The 12304-nt window shown below is 22.9% G+C and overlaps 3 protein-coding genes across 5 annotated transcripts in view; 1 reads left to right on the plus strand and 2 right to left on the minus strand.

The window, feature by feature from the left end:
* Positions 1-2676, minus strand: part of LOC102671901 (serine/threonine-protein phosphatase 6 regulatory ankyrin repeat subunit A-like) — a 5896-nt gene extending 3220 nt beyond the window's left edge. The window contains exons 1-7 of the mRNA XM_006618309.2: positions 2350-2676; positions 1526-1911; positions 1238-1430; positions 947-1136; positions 608-854; positions 422-536; positions 18-328 (exon numbers count right to left, since the gene is read on the minus strand). Of these exons, the coding sequence (XP_006618372.1) occupies positions 18-328; positions 422-536; positions 608-854; positions 947-1136; positions 1238-1430; positions 1526-1911; positions 2350-2376 (1469 nt within the window). The 5' untranslated portion in view covers positions 2377-2676. The remainder of the gene's footprint in view (positions 1-17; positions 329-421; positions 537-607; positions 855-946; positions 1137-1237; positions 1431-1525; positions 1912-2349) is intronic.
* Positions 2677-5024: 2348 nt separating this feature from the next.
* On the plus strand, positions 5025-10908 carry LOC102672501 (protein MMS22-like). Of its 3 annotated transcripts, none has more exons than XM_031511815.1 (20): positions 5025-5479; positions 5588-5722; positions 5795-5969; positions 6026-6211; positions 6310-6423; positions 6494-6670; positions 6762-7009; positions 7078-7175; positions 7243-7418; positions 7504-7662; positions 7734-7971; positions 8054-8282; positions 8378-8474; positions 8565-8759; positions 8842-9015; positions 9088-9441; positions 9504-9706; positions 9781-9969; positions 10030-10084; positions 10750-10908. In XM_031511815.1, the coding sequence occupies exons 1-19, from the start codon at positions 5265-5267 to the stop codon at positions 10067-10069; spliced, it is 3402 nt and encodes a 1133-aa protein (XP_031367675.1). In that variant the 5' UTR covers positions 5025-5264; the 3' UTR covers positions 10070-10084; positions 10750-10908. The 3 variants fall into 3 exon arrangements, with proteins under 3 accessions (XP_031367675.1, XP_031367676.1, XP_031367677.1); XM_031511816.1 differs by having other exon boundaries at positions 5795-5945; XM_031511817.1 differs by lacking the exon at positions 5025-5479 and having other exon boundaries at positions 5589-5722; positions 5821-5969.
* LOC102672265 (high mobility group protein 20A) lies at positions 10308-12000 on the minus strand. Its single transcript, XM_006618312.2, has 7 exons — positions 11986-12000; positions 11728-11880; positions 11447-11630; positions 11093-11372; positions 10928-11009; positions 10648-10863; positions 10308-10576 (listed from the first exon to the last, which is right to left on the minus strand). The coding sequence occupies exons 2-7, from the start codon at positions 11816-11818 to the stop codon at positions 10440-10442; spliced, it is 990 nt and encodes a 329-aa protein (XP_006618375.1). The 5' UTR covers positions 11819-11880; positions 11986-12000; the 3' UTR covers positions 10308-10439.
* Positions 12001-12304: the final 304 nt, after the last annotated feature.

The raw sequence follows: 12304 nt of genomic DNA on the forward strand, positions 1-12304 counted from the left end.
TATATTCAAATACTTACTCAGCACCAGAATCTGTAGGATTTGATGCTGCAGCTAGATGCAAAGGAGTTGCACCATCTACATCTTGTGCATTGGAATCACTTCCAAATCCAACTAAAGTAAAAACGCAAAGATAATGACCTTGACTAGCAGCATGATGGAGTGCTAACCTGCTATCATTGTCAGTTAATCGGAAATTAGCTCCACTGGATAATAATAAATCTAAACAATCAACAGATCCTTTGAATGCTGCTAAATGTAATGGTGTTCTACCACCAATATCTCTTGAATCTATACGTCGACTATCAACTTGTAATAATTTTCTACAGACCTATAAATTTTATTTAAAAAATTAATATTTAACAAAAATATTAGAATGTATATTTAGAAATATTTTTATTATATATATAAAGGAATATTCTACCTCAATATGGCCTGCCAAGCAACTAAGATGCAACGCAGTACGCTGTTCAGTATTGCGCGCTGCTGGAGATGCACCACATTCTAATAAAGTTGTTGTTAAACATTCATGGCCAAACCTATGTGAAAAAAATTTTGGATTTAAATATTAAAAATAATTGTTAAATAAAAAAATTATATTGTAATTTACCAAGCAGCAACATGTAAAGCAGTATTTCCATTTTTATCTTTAGTATCTGGTGATGCTCCTGCATCAAGCAAACTTTTTGATCGTGTAAATCTTCCATGGATTGCAGTCATATGTAAAGGTGTACGTCCATCTTCTGATTGAACATTTATTCTCAAACCAGCTTCTAAAAGGACTTCCAAGCAATGAACACCATGTGTACTAGCAGCAGCAACATGTAATGGCGTTTGTCCCCGATAATTTACAGCCTCTATTACATAAAGAATAATTTATTATAAAATAAAAATAACTTTGATAATTTGTCATAGATGAAAATATTTTTAAAATTTAAAATAATCTTACCAACGTTTGCAGCATTAGCAATTAACTCTGTAACTGCATCAGCATGGCCATTTAAACATGCAATATGCAGAGGAGTATTTCCATATACATTTTTTGCTTCAATATCTGCTCCAGATTTGATTAATGTATGCATGCATTCTACATTACCAGATGCTGCAGCTGCATGCAATGGAGTATATAAATCCCGATCCTTAATAATATAAATATAAATATATATTTTAAAATATATATTTTATAATATAAATAACAGAAATAAAAACTAAATAAAAAAAAAAATTAAAAATATATTACTTTAACATCTACATCTGCTCCTTTTGCTATAAGCGCTCTCACAATTCCATCATGACCCATATATGCTGCAAAATGTAAAGCTCTTCGATCTTGTCTATCAGAAGCATTTATTACACAACCAATTTGAGCTAAATATTCTGTCATTTCCAAATGTCCATTGTAAGCTGCATGATGCAAACTTGTTCTACCACCTCTGCAAATTTTTATGAAATTATTAATTTATACTTAAAATTAATTAGTAATTATTTGATATAATTAATTAGTAATTAAATAATTAAAAACACAAACCTATCTGCTACATTAATGTTCATTAAATGTGGAACTATCAATTCTACACATTGGACAGCATTGTTTGCAGCTGCCACATGTAAAGGAGTTTGCCAACTACGATCCCTGATATTGACATCTGCTTTATGGCGTAACAAAACTTCTACTACATTATGATTCCCTGAGCAACAGGCTCTATATAAAGGAGTTAACCATTTCTTATCTTTAGCATTTACTGCAGCTCCATTTAATAGAAGGGCTTCTACAATTGCTGGATCTCCCCTATATGCAGCTGCATGTAATAAAGATCGTTGTTCCCTATCTTGCCAGTTTGGATCTTCTTTTCTTGCTAATAATGCTCGAACTTCATCTACATCTCCAAAAAATATGGCTTGTAGTAAAGGAGACTGTAAAAATATTATATTTTATCTCAAGAAATATTAAAAATATATATATTTTTTATATAACTTTAATTATTTTTACAAAAATAAATAATTTTTAATAAAATAAATCTTTAAATAAAAAACAAGAAATAATACTAATAGATAATATAAAAAACTTAATAAAGAAAAATAATTTGAAATACTAGAAAATACTTACACTAAATAATATTTTAGTTATAATAGATATTTATGAAATAGATTTATATTAATTTAAAGATTTTGAACTTTAAATTAATGTTTATAATAATACTGTAGGATAAAATGTAAATAAAATCATTATATTATAAAAAATTCAAAGCAAATCGAATATTTGACACATGAATATAACCTCCGATTTTATAATTTATATATTTGAAAATTTTTTAATAAAATGCATTTATTTAAAAGAATAAGACAACATACCCCATCACGCAATTCCTGCACGTTCATGATTAATGAGATTTTCAATTTATACAAATACAGAAGTATTTATAAAAACATAGTTATAGAACCGTAAAAAACTGACATAGTAGAGTGAGTCATACTTCACAAGTATCATTAGAGATGTTATTTTCTTTTTGCAATCGGCAATTTATTAAAAGCATATTGTTAATTCAACTGCTTTTTCAAATAAATAGAGGTATCATTTATGTAAATAAATTACGAAAATATGCATAATAATTGTATCTTCAAATATAAACAGTTATAGCTATCTTCTCATAGTGCACTCTATCCTTATACTGTCAAATTATCAGAAGCTTGTAAACAGATGAAAATGCAAACGCTACACTCGCGCGAAAATTGAATTGTTTCTTTAAAATTATATCAAATGACACATGTTTATTTTTCATTTGTTTTCTGTTATATTATATATAAATAAAAGAACTCATTTCTGGCTAAATAATATTTTTACATATTAATTTTCTAGGCTGATATGGATATTGATATATTTAATCAAACTCAATATTGTATAGATAAATTTAAAAAAAAATATGTAGATAAATTTAAAATAGAATTAGAAAATGGCACATTAAACGTAATACCTTCGAAATTAAAATTTACTTTCGATTCTGATAATTTTAAAATTCAAGAAAAAACAATAGAAATTGCAAACTACTTTTCGAAGCCATGTCCCATTCAATTTTTACCACTAGAAACTCAATATTTTAGAATTAAAAATATTTCTCAAGTAAGTCAGGAATTAAAATTTTTTGATCATTTGTTTGATACTTTATATTTTATATAAAATTTATTTATATTATAGAGAATAATATGGCTTAATCCTGGATCGGTTTTCAAAATAAATATTCTATTTATACCTGATGAAAATAAAAATTATGATGATGTTTTAAAAATACGGTATTTGAATAATCAAATGATGCAAATAAAAGTTTGTGCAAAAATGAAACCCAAATTTTCATTTCCTACTACTATCAATTTTGGAAATGTACCACTTGGTCGAATGTAAGTTTATTCTTTAATTATTTATTTGATTTGTATAGTAAATTTAATTATTTATTGTTGAAGGGCTTATTATAAAATACCAATATATTCTCACGCAGAAAAAGAAATTTCTTTCTCAATTATATTATCTAACGAAGAATCATGTGTCGACATTTATCCTCGATGGGGTTCATCTAATTTTTTTAATTCTTTTAATTTGAATTATTATTATTTTACAAAATATTATATTTTATCCATATATTTTAGGTCATATAAAACCAAAGGAAAAACCAGTAACAATTATGGTTATTTATAAACCACTTCGATATATAAGTATGAATTTTCAAATTCGAATATTCATATCAGATTTATGCAAAACTCCATATGTTATAAATTTCTATGCGTATACTCGACCAGGCCTTTTACGGTAAGATTACTTGCATAGACATAATTTTTTATTAGAAAAAAATAAAAAAATAAATAAACATACAGATAAATGTAATTAAAATAAATATTAAATGATTAGAGAAAAATTGGAAAACGTCAAATTGAAAATGAAAAGTCAAATACATAAAAAAAAAATTGATACAAATATTTACAAAGAAATAAAGCCAATTCCCATAAAAAAGGATAAACCAAAATATTATTTAAACAATTCTTCTATAAAATATATGAGTTTTGAAAATATTTTGTTAAAACAATGTGCTTATTTTCCCTCGAATACTTTGCATGCTGTTAATTGTATTTTAAATTTGAAAATTCGAAAATCATACAACAAATATGAATTAAAGGGTTAGACATTTTATATATATATTTTTATATAAAAAAAATAAATTATTTATTTATTAGGAGCATTGGGTACCATTTTATTTCAAACTATGGATCAGAAAATGAAAAAGTTAAAAAAATTTTTAGTAAAAGTAGAAGATTATTATCAAAAAAATGAGCAAACAAAATTTCATCACAAACCAAAAGTAAATTATGGAAAATTCGATCCAAATCAAATTATTGAAATTAAAACACAACGAGAACAAATATGGAATAAATACAAAAATTTAATAATGAACTCGGAAAAATGTTTATTTGAAAAACAAAAGGTTGAAAAATTAAGACAAAGAATTTTAAGAGTTTCTCAAAAAGTATTTATCTTAATTAAAAATTATTTTTCTTTTTTAATAAAAAAATTCTTTATAAACCATTTTTTTTTTTTTTTTTTTTTTTTTTTTTTTTAGTATCCAACCTCAATATCAGCACCGTCTAAGAAAGAAGATTCCTTTTTCCATAAATGCAAAATTTTACCCTTTCTTCAGGTAGCTCGCAAAATCATATTAAAAAATCGATTATTAAAAGTACTCACAAATTTGCAAAAAATAACACCCGAATTAATTAAACAATTTGAAGAACCAACCGTAGAAAATCAATTACTTATGATACAAATTTGATAATTAAAAAAAAACAGAAGTTTAAAAATGTTATGCGATTTGCTACGAGATAAAAAAGCTTAGTATTATTTTTTTGATTTATAATTTTTTTAATTACTATGATAATTATTTAATTTACTATAAAAAAATTATTTACTATAAAATTTTAAAGAAATTAAATTATTACAAATATTTATTTTGAAGTCACGTGCGTCTTCATAAGTTTTATAGATGGCACTTTTATGAATACCGCCAAAACTTAGGAAAAAGTGTCTATTTGTAGTTGATACATTTATTAATCTGAAGAAACTTCATAATTGTATAAAATAATGTAATTATTTGTAATATAATTTAATATATTATTTACAAAAAAAACATTACTTTTTAGATTTAAATATAAAAAAATGTGTTTAAATTTAAGTTGATATTTGATATTTGAAATGGATTTATATTTTCTTTAATAATATTATACACATGGATCTTTGTTTTACTTTCAATTGCAATGGAAAGGTGAATTTTAACGATTGGGAATTAGATAAAAATGGTTTATTTTTACAAGGAGAAGTAGAAAATGTTTTATATCCACAAGAAAAATATTTTTTATTAGACAAGAATATACAACTTTTTGATTGTAATATGCCAGCTGCAACTGCTCTCTTGGATTTTAAACATTTTAATAAGTGTATGAAGTAAGAAATTTTTTTTATGAATATAAATTATTTTAATTTATTTTAAAAATATATTTATAATATTATAAATATAATATTTAAAATATTATCTTATTTATATTTTAATAGCATGCAATTAAAAATACTCAGCAGGCATGAGATTTATGATCAAGTTTTAAGCTCAAAAACACATGATATTGACTTTTATTATATTAGATGTATTATATCAAAATTTATTTTGTATGTTCGAATGTATTTGAATAGGTAAGATAATTTATTTTTTCAAAATATTTCATCTTAGTTATTGATTATAAATTAAAAATATACATTTATTAGTATTAAAGGAAACTATCTGTCATTAGAAACTATAAACATGGATATAAAAACTATAAACATGGATATTGAAGAAGAATTTAATTCATTATTTATTATAATAAAACATTTCCTTGAAAGGATATACAATATTCCTGATGCTACATTTCATTATGTACCCTCTAAATTAGGCAATCAGGTTTGTAGACAAATAATAATATTTAACATATTAATTTTATACTTTATATATTACAGTGTACACAACCAGAATATCATATGTATCATATGCATATTGAATTAAGATGGTTTTTTATTTCATTAATATATACAAAGAACATATATTGTCAATATTCAATTGAAAACTACTTGGATGAGTTTGAAAACATTCAAGCAATGATAATTAATGATTTAATTTATATTTCATTAAAAATATTTGAAACGGTAAAAGTATATTAGTTTAAAAAAATTTTTTAAAAATTATTATTATATTATTATTATATTTAATTATTTTATATTTAACTTTTTGCAATATGTTTTAGATTTCTTTAACTCATGTACAACAAAAGACTCCATATAATTGTACTTGCATTCGTGAATTATGGCTCATGCTTCAAATATTTATTGATAGTTTATCTGATAGAATGAAATCAAAGGTATTAAAAATTTTTTATGAATGTATTTTATAATTTTCATAATGTATATATTTTTGTGTTTATTTTTTAGACTTTCTGGAAATATATCAATGAATGTATTGATGGATTGTTGAATAGGAATGTATCTAATATTGGACAATTTCTTTGTAAAAATAATGAATTATTCTGTTTATGGATTATTTATCATCTTTCGCTTTTATATGGATACAATAATGATGGAATATATTTAGGATCTAAGTGTTCACGAGTAACTATATTTTAATTTTATTTGCTTTCTTATTTGTTAGTATTGTTAACAAATATATTTATTACTTTGTTATATTTATTTATTTATTTAGATCAGGCCTAATTATGAACAATTAGAGAAGATTTTGAAAACATATATTTCTAAAGGTGGAAAAGATGGTGAACGGGATGAAATTGATGAGGAATTATGTATAATGATACCTTTATTAAATATTATTGTTACCAACTGGTGGCAACCACGAGTTTCAATTATTTCTCTTCTGTGGGATTGCTTTCATAAAAGATTAGATGAACCATTTCTCTTACAAGTATCTGGCCCTTGGACATTATCAATTGAAAAGTATTCTTAAATAATTTATGGTTTTATATATATTTTTCATCATTGTTTTTAAATAAATTTATTGGTAGGAAAACCGCTATGGATCTTCTTAAACAAGTAAAAGAGAGGCTTAATAATATAGAGTATGTTAAAGAATCAAGTTATGGAATGTTTTTACGTTTACTTGGTAAGTTTTTAATTTCTATGATTTATTTCTAAATTAATAATTCTATTTATATATACTTATATTAAAGGATCTTTTTTACGCATAAATTATAATAATAATGATACAAAATATTGGAACCAAATTAAAGGTCGTATTTATTCTAAATTTTCAAAAGGTAAAGTTCAAGAATTTTCAATAACTGGTTTATATAATTTCATTTCATTATTTTTAACATTAGCTGTTACTACTGATACTATAAATGTTGTAAGTAAATCATCTGTTATTGTTTTTAAAGATTTTTTTTATGAAATTTTTTTTATAAAAATAAATTTATAACTATTTTTTACAGTGTTCAGTAATGTTAGATCTTTTGCCATTGACAAAAGAATATAATAATGAAAATAGTAAAAAACATAATTTAATTTGGAAAGGAAAATTAGCTGTTCTTATTTTATATAACGATTTTAGATTAAATTTAACAAATATAGCACCTTTATATATAGATACGGTATAATATAAATTTGATTTCTATTAATTAATTTATTTTATTTTCTTTATTCTAACGAACTTATATTATAGATAAATACTATATGTTGTCGTAAAGATGATATATCCCGTTCAATGATGAATAATTTTATTGATGTATTCAGTACAATTTTATCATCTAATAATATTGAATTAGGACAACATTTATTATTTAGTGGATGGATAGATCGTTACTTATTAGAATGTTCAAATAAAATGGTTGGAACATTAATGAAAGTGCTAGTTAATATTTTTGAACAATGCATTTATCTTTCTAAGATTTCTAATACAGGTTTGTTGTTTTTTTACCATATAAAAATTGTAATTATTTATCTTTTTAATTCGTGTATGTATATATATATATATATATATAGGTGATATAGGACAATTACTAGATGCTTTGTGGTGTTATGTTGCTTGTAGAGTAAGACAACTTGTTTTTGATCCTGTTGTTAATAATGAGCACTATCAATATATTTCAAAATTAGCAGTTTTATTTACTATGGAAGCATTAAGAAATCCAGCAACAGCAAAAAAACATAAGCATTCAGCTATGTCTTTATTTCAGCATTTTGCATCGTCGGTAATTGTTAAAGACATAAGGTAATAAAAATTTATATTCAGATTATATAAGATTGAAAATTTATATATTGAACACATGTTATAATCAAACTATTATATAAAAATTTCATTTTCAGAATTACAAGATATTATTTGGTATTAATACTTGAACAGGAACAAGTAATTCATGATTTAAAAAAAGAAGTAAAAAATTTTGATACAATACTTATACAAGTTAATAAATAAAATTTATAAAATATATTTTTTAATTATATAATTCATAATAAAGAATTTTATATTCATAATATTATATTTAAATTTTAGGCATGGATAAAATGTTCTATCATTGGTCATGGTACAAATGGAAACGAAATAAAAATTTTACAAAATTATATATTGAAATTAAGTGATATACAAGATATATTTGAAACATATAATGATCTTCAAGAATTTCAAAATAATGATGGATCTATTTTAACATTTATAATGCACTCTATGAAAAAACGAAACACTTTAAAAGTATATGTTTATTTATTATTATTTATCAAAGAAAATGCATTAAAATTAATCATAAAATAATCATCATATTAATGTTTTTTAGATTGAACAAGAACGAATTCAATATGATATGAAATGGAGATTATATTTTAGTCATTTAGAAAAATGGATTCTTTTACCCATTACTGAAGAAACTAAAGATTCGGAATTGGCTTTGTGGATATATAGATGTATTGGAACATTAATTCTTTGTACTTCTATTATGTTATATTCTAAAGTGAGTATAATATATATATATATATATATTATTAATATATTATATTAATTATTAATTTAAATCATTCTTCAGAATCAACCAAATAATATATTTAAAATATTAGTGAATAAAACTATATTATCACTAGAACATTCTTTTTTAAAAAATTTGGGGAAAAAAACATTTTCTATGATAATTTTGGGTATGGAAACTCTTAATGTTAGAAGTGATATATCACTTCAAGTAATAATACGAGATTTATTTGATCAATATATGCCACTCTTAATAATTCCAACTATTAATACAAATACTTTTAAAGTATCTGATTCGTTATTAAAATGTTTTAAAGATGCAAAAACAGATTTTATATGTTTGATATTTGAAATTTTGATGACAAATTTTTTTACCATTTCAAATGACAATATGATGCATAAACATTCTTATTTGGTATGTATTAATATTATTATTTTATATATAATTATAATAATATTCATTTATAATTAATGCAGGTAATGATAATTTTACAAAATTTACTCAAAGGTGAAAAAAATTATGCATGTCATATTGTAGAACACATTATTTTAATTTGCACATCATATATTATTAAATGCTATATTAAAGTCCATGATCATCATCCACACAAACAACAAACTATTGATTTTATAAGTAATATTATAAACAATATATATTATAAAGAGGATAATACTTTACGGTAATTAGTATTCATTATGACATTTGATTTAAATAATAATTAATAGAAATTAAAAATTGAATTAACAATTATAGAGATAAATTTCATAATATGATATCCAGTATTATTGAAAAATCATTAATATTAAATCAGCATAATACTTTTGAACTTTTACATTCAATTTTAATAATATCAACTGAAGTAGTACAAATTTTATCATCAAAACTCGAACATACTTTAATCAATTTGGAGATTAATCGACGTCCAAATGCAGCGTCTTTCAGGTAAGAAAATATATCTATAAAGGATAACTATGAATAATTATGAATATGCTTTTTTTTCAGATATTCTTGGAATCAACTTCAAAATCTAATAAAAAAGTAATAAAACGAATCATTAATAAGTTTAAAAAATTTATTAATAAATATTTGATAATACCATAATAATATTTTGTTATTATGCTACGAATTGATTATATTGTCTAATCTAATAATTAATATTTATATATGTAATTTCATGCAATTATATTTTATAAATTACATTTATTTAAAAAGTAAATCATGATTTTATAATCATGAATTGGGAAGAAAATTATTATTTGTAATTATTAAACTAGGGAGCATACAATATTAAAAAAAATATATTTTACAAAATATATAAAAAAGAACACAATTACTCTTTTTTATTTTCGATGTGAGTGTCTTGAACGATGATGTTTCATTGATGTAGTAGCTGTACTACCGGGAGGTGATCGTCATCCAATTAATTCAAGACGAGATACAGCATTACGTACAGCGTTTCGTAAAGATTGTTCAACATTGCCATTTAATAATGATTCAAGTCTTTCAACGTAATTATCTATATTTTGTAATGTTGCACCTTCATTCGTTCCTATAAATAACATATAAGCATTAATTATAAATATATAAAATACAAATATAAAATTAAGATACAGATTCAACCTGGCAAAGATATTGTAGCAAAGCAACCAGCTAATTGTGAACGAAGAGAATCCAAATGACGTTGTAAAGCTTGATTAGTCGTGCGTTGTTGATTTGTTTCAGATTCCAAACGATTTACAGCTGCATATAAACTGTCTACATGTCTTTGAAGCACTGCATTCTGAGCTTCATAATCTGAAGTAGCTTTTCTTAATTGTCTTAATTCAGCCTCACATGCTGTATATATAAAAATTATATAAAAGAAATTTTTATATATGATGATACAAAAAAAATTATTTACCTTTATTATGATCTAAAAATTCCTCTGTAAAAATAGGTATATCAAAACCTGTAAAGTCGTTATCTTTATCTTGTTGAATATCCTGATAAAATATTAAATATTAATAATTATATAATAAATAAATTGAAACAAAATTAATAATTAATTAAGATACAAATATTATACATTTTGCTCAGAATTTATATCAGTTCCATTTCTTTCTTTTTTGCTTTCTTGTTGCTTTTCTGAAGATTGTTTTTCACTAAACAACCTGTATGCTTCTGTTTGTTTATAATCACTAAATTCACGATTATAGCGTTCTTTATCTTGTTCAGCTGCATCTAAATATTGTTGTTTTTGATCAGCAGGTAAAGTACTCCATTCTGAAGCAAGAAGTTTTGTAATTTCAGCAAATGATAAAGTAGGATTTTCACTTCTTACTTTTTCTCTTCGATCATTTAAAAATCTGTTTTTTAAAAATTTGTTGTCAAATGTGCTTTTAATTTTAATTATATTTTTTTTAATTATAAAAAAATATACCTGAAGTAACCAGTTAAAGGTTGTTTTGGAGCAGTAGCATCTCTAGGAGTTTTCTTTCTCTTTTTAGCTCTATTAGTTGTATTTGTATTATTACTTCCAATTATAGGAGTTACATTATTTTTTTTGATTCCATTATCACATATTGAATCAGGTATTTTATCTTCTCCACTTCCAGGTGATTTGTCTGAAAAATAAATTATTATCATTAAGTAATAATATAAAAAAATATTTCTTAAACTTATAGAAATTAAAAATATTAATAATTTAAAAAATTAACACACTTGTATGTTCTTCACTTTCTCCATTGTAAGTGGCTTGTTCTGATGCACCATTACTTTCAAGTACATCATTAATTGATGCACTTTCACTCATTTTTAATTATAAGTTTTTATATTTAGTTGTATAGTAGAATGTATTATTTATTTTAAATAAATCTAAAATTTGAACTATATTAACCTCTGAAAGATTATATAAAATGCAACATTATTTTATAATATTCAAAATATTAAATTCGATGAATGTAAAATATTATTACTTACCTAAAATTAATTATTTTCTAATAATCTAATGTAAGATATGTTAATATTAGTTTATTAGGTTAAATAATAAAAGTATTAATAAATCTGTAACAAAGTACAAAGAAAGCGTTGTAACTAATTCGAATCAGTATTATTTTATTATATATATTTTGCAAAAAATTAATTTTTGACAAAAACAAAATATTGATGAAACTATATAATCATAAAAATTGGTTAGCATAAACACTAAAGCCAAATTTTCATGAGAAGAATTTAAATGAAGTTAATTCAAATGATGATTTTACCGCTGAATCAAAACATTAGACTTTTAGATTTGAGA

Source organism: Apis dorsata, unplaced genomic scaffold, assembly GCF_000469605.1.
Source record: "Apis dorsata unplaced genomic scaffold, Apis dorsata 1.3 scaffold_348, whole genome shotgun sequence".
NCBI classification, from domain to species: Eukaryota; Metazoa; Arthropoda; class Insecta; order Hymenoptera; family Apidae; genus Apis; species Apis dorsata.

Bases quoted from the DNA above. Each gene is read 5' to 3' on its own strand.
- LOC102672265 (XM_006618312.2), bottom strand. From the start codon at position 11,818: ATGAGTGAAAGTGCATCAATTAATGATGTACTTGAAAGTAATGGTGCA. The intron at 11,010-11,092 runs GTATAATATTTG...ATATTTTATCAG, and splicing joins ATATAAATTCTGAGCAAAAT to GATATTCAACAAGATAAAGA. The intron at 10,864-10,927 runs GTAAATAATTTT...TTATATATACAG, and splicing joins ATTTTTAGATCATAATAAAG to CATGTGAGGCTGAATTAAGA.
- LOC102672501 (XM_031511815.1), top strand. From the start codon at position 5,265: ATGGATCTTTGTTTTACTTTCAATTGCAATGGAAAGGTGAATTTTAAC. The intron at 5,723-5,794 runs GTAAGATAATTT...TACATTTATTAG, and splicing joins GTTCGAATGTATTTGAATAG to TATTAAAGGAAACTATCTGT. The intron at 6,424-6,493 runs GTATTAAAAATT...TTTATTTTTTAG, and splicing joins CTGATAGAATGAAATCAAAG to ACTTTCTGGAAATATATCAA.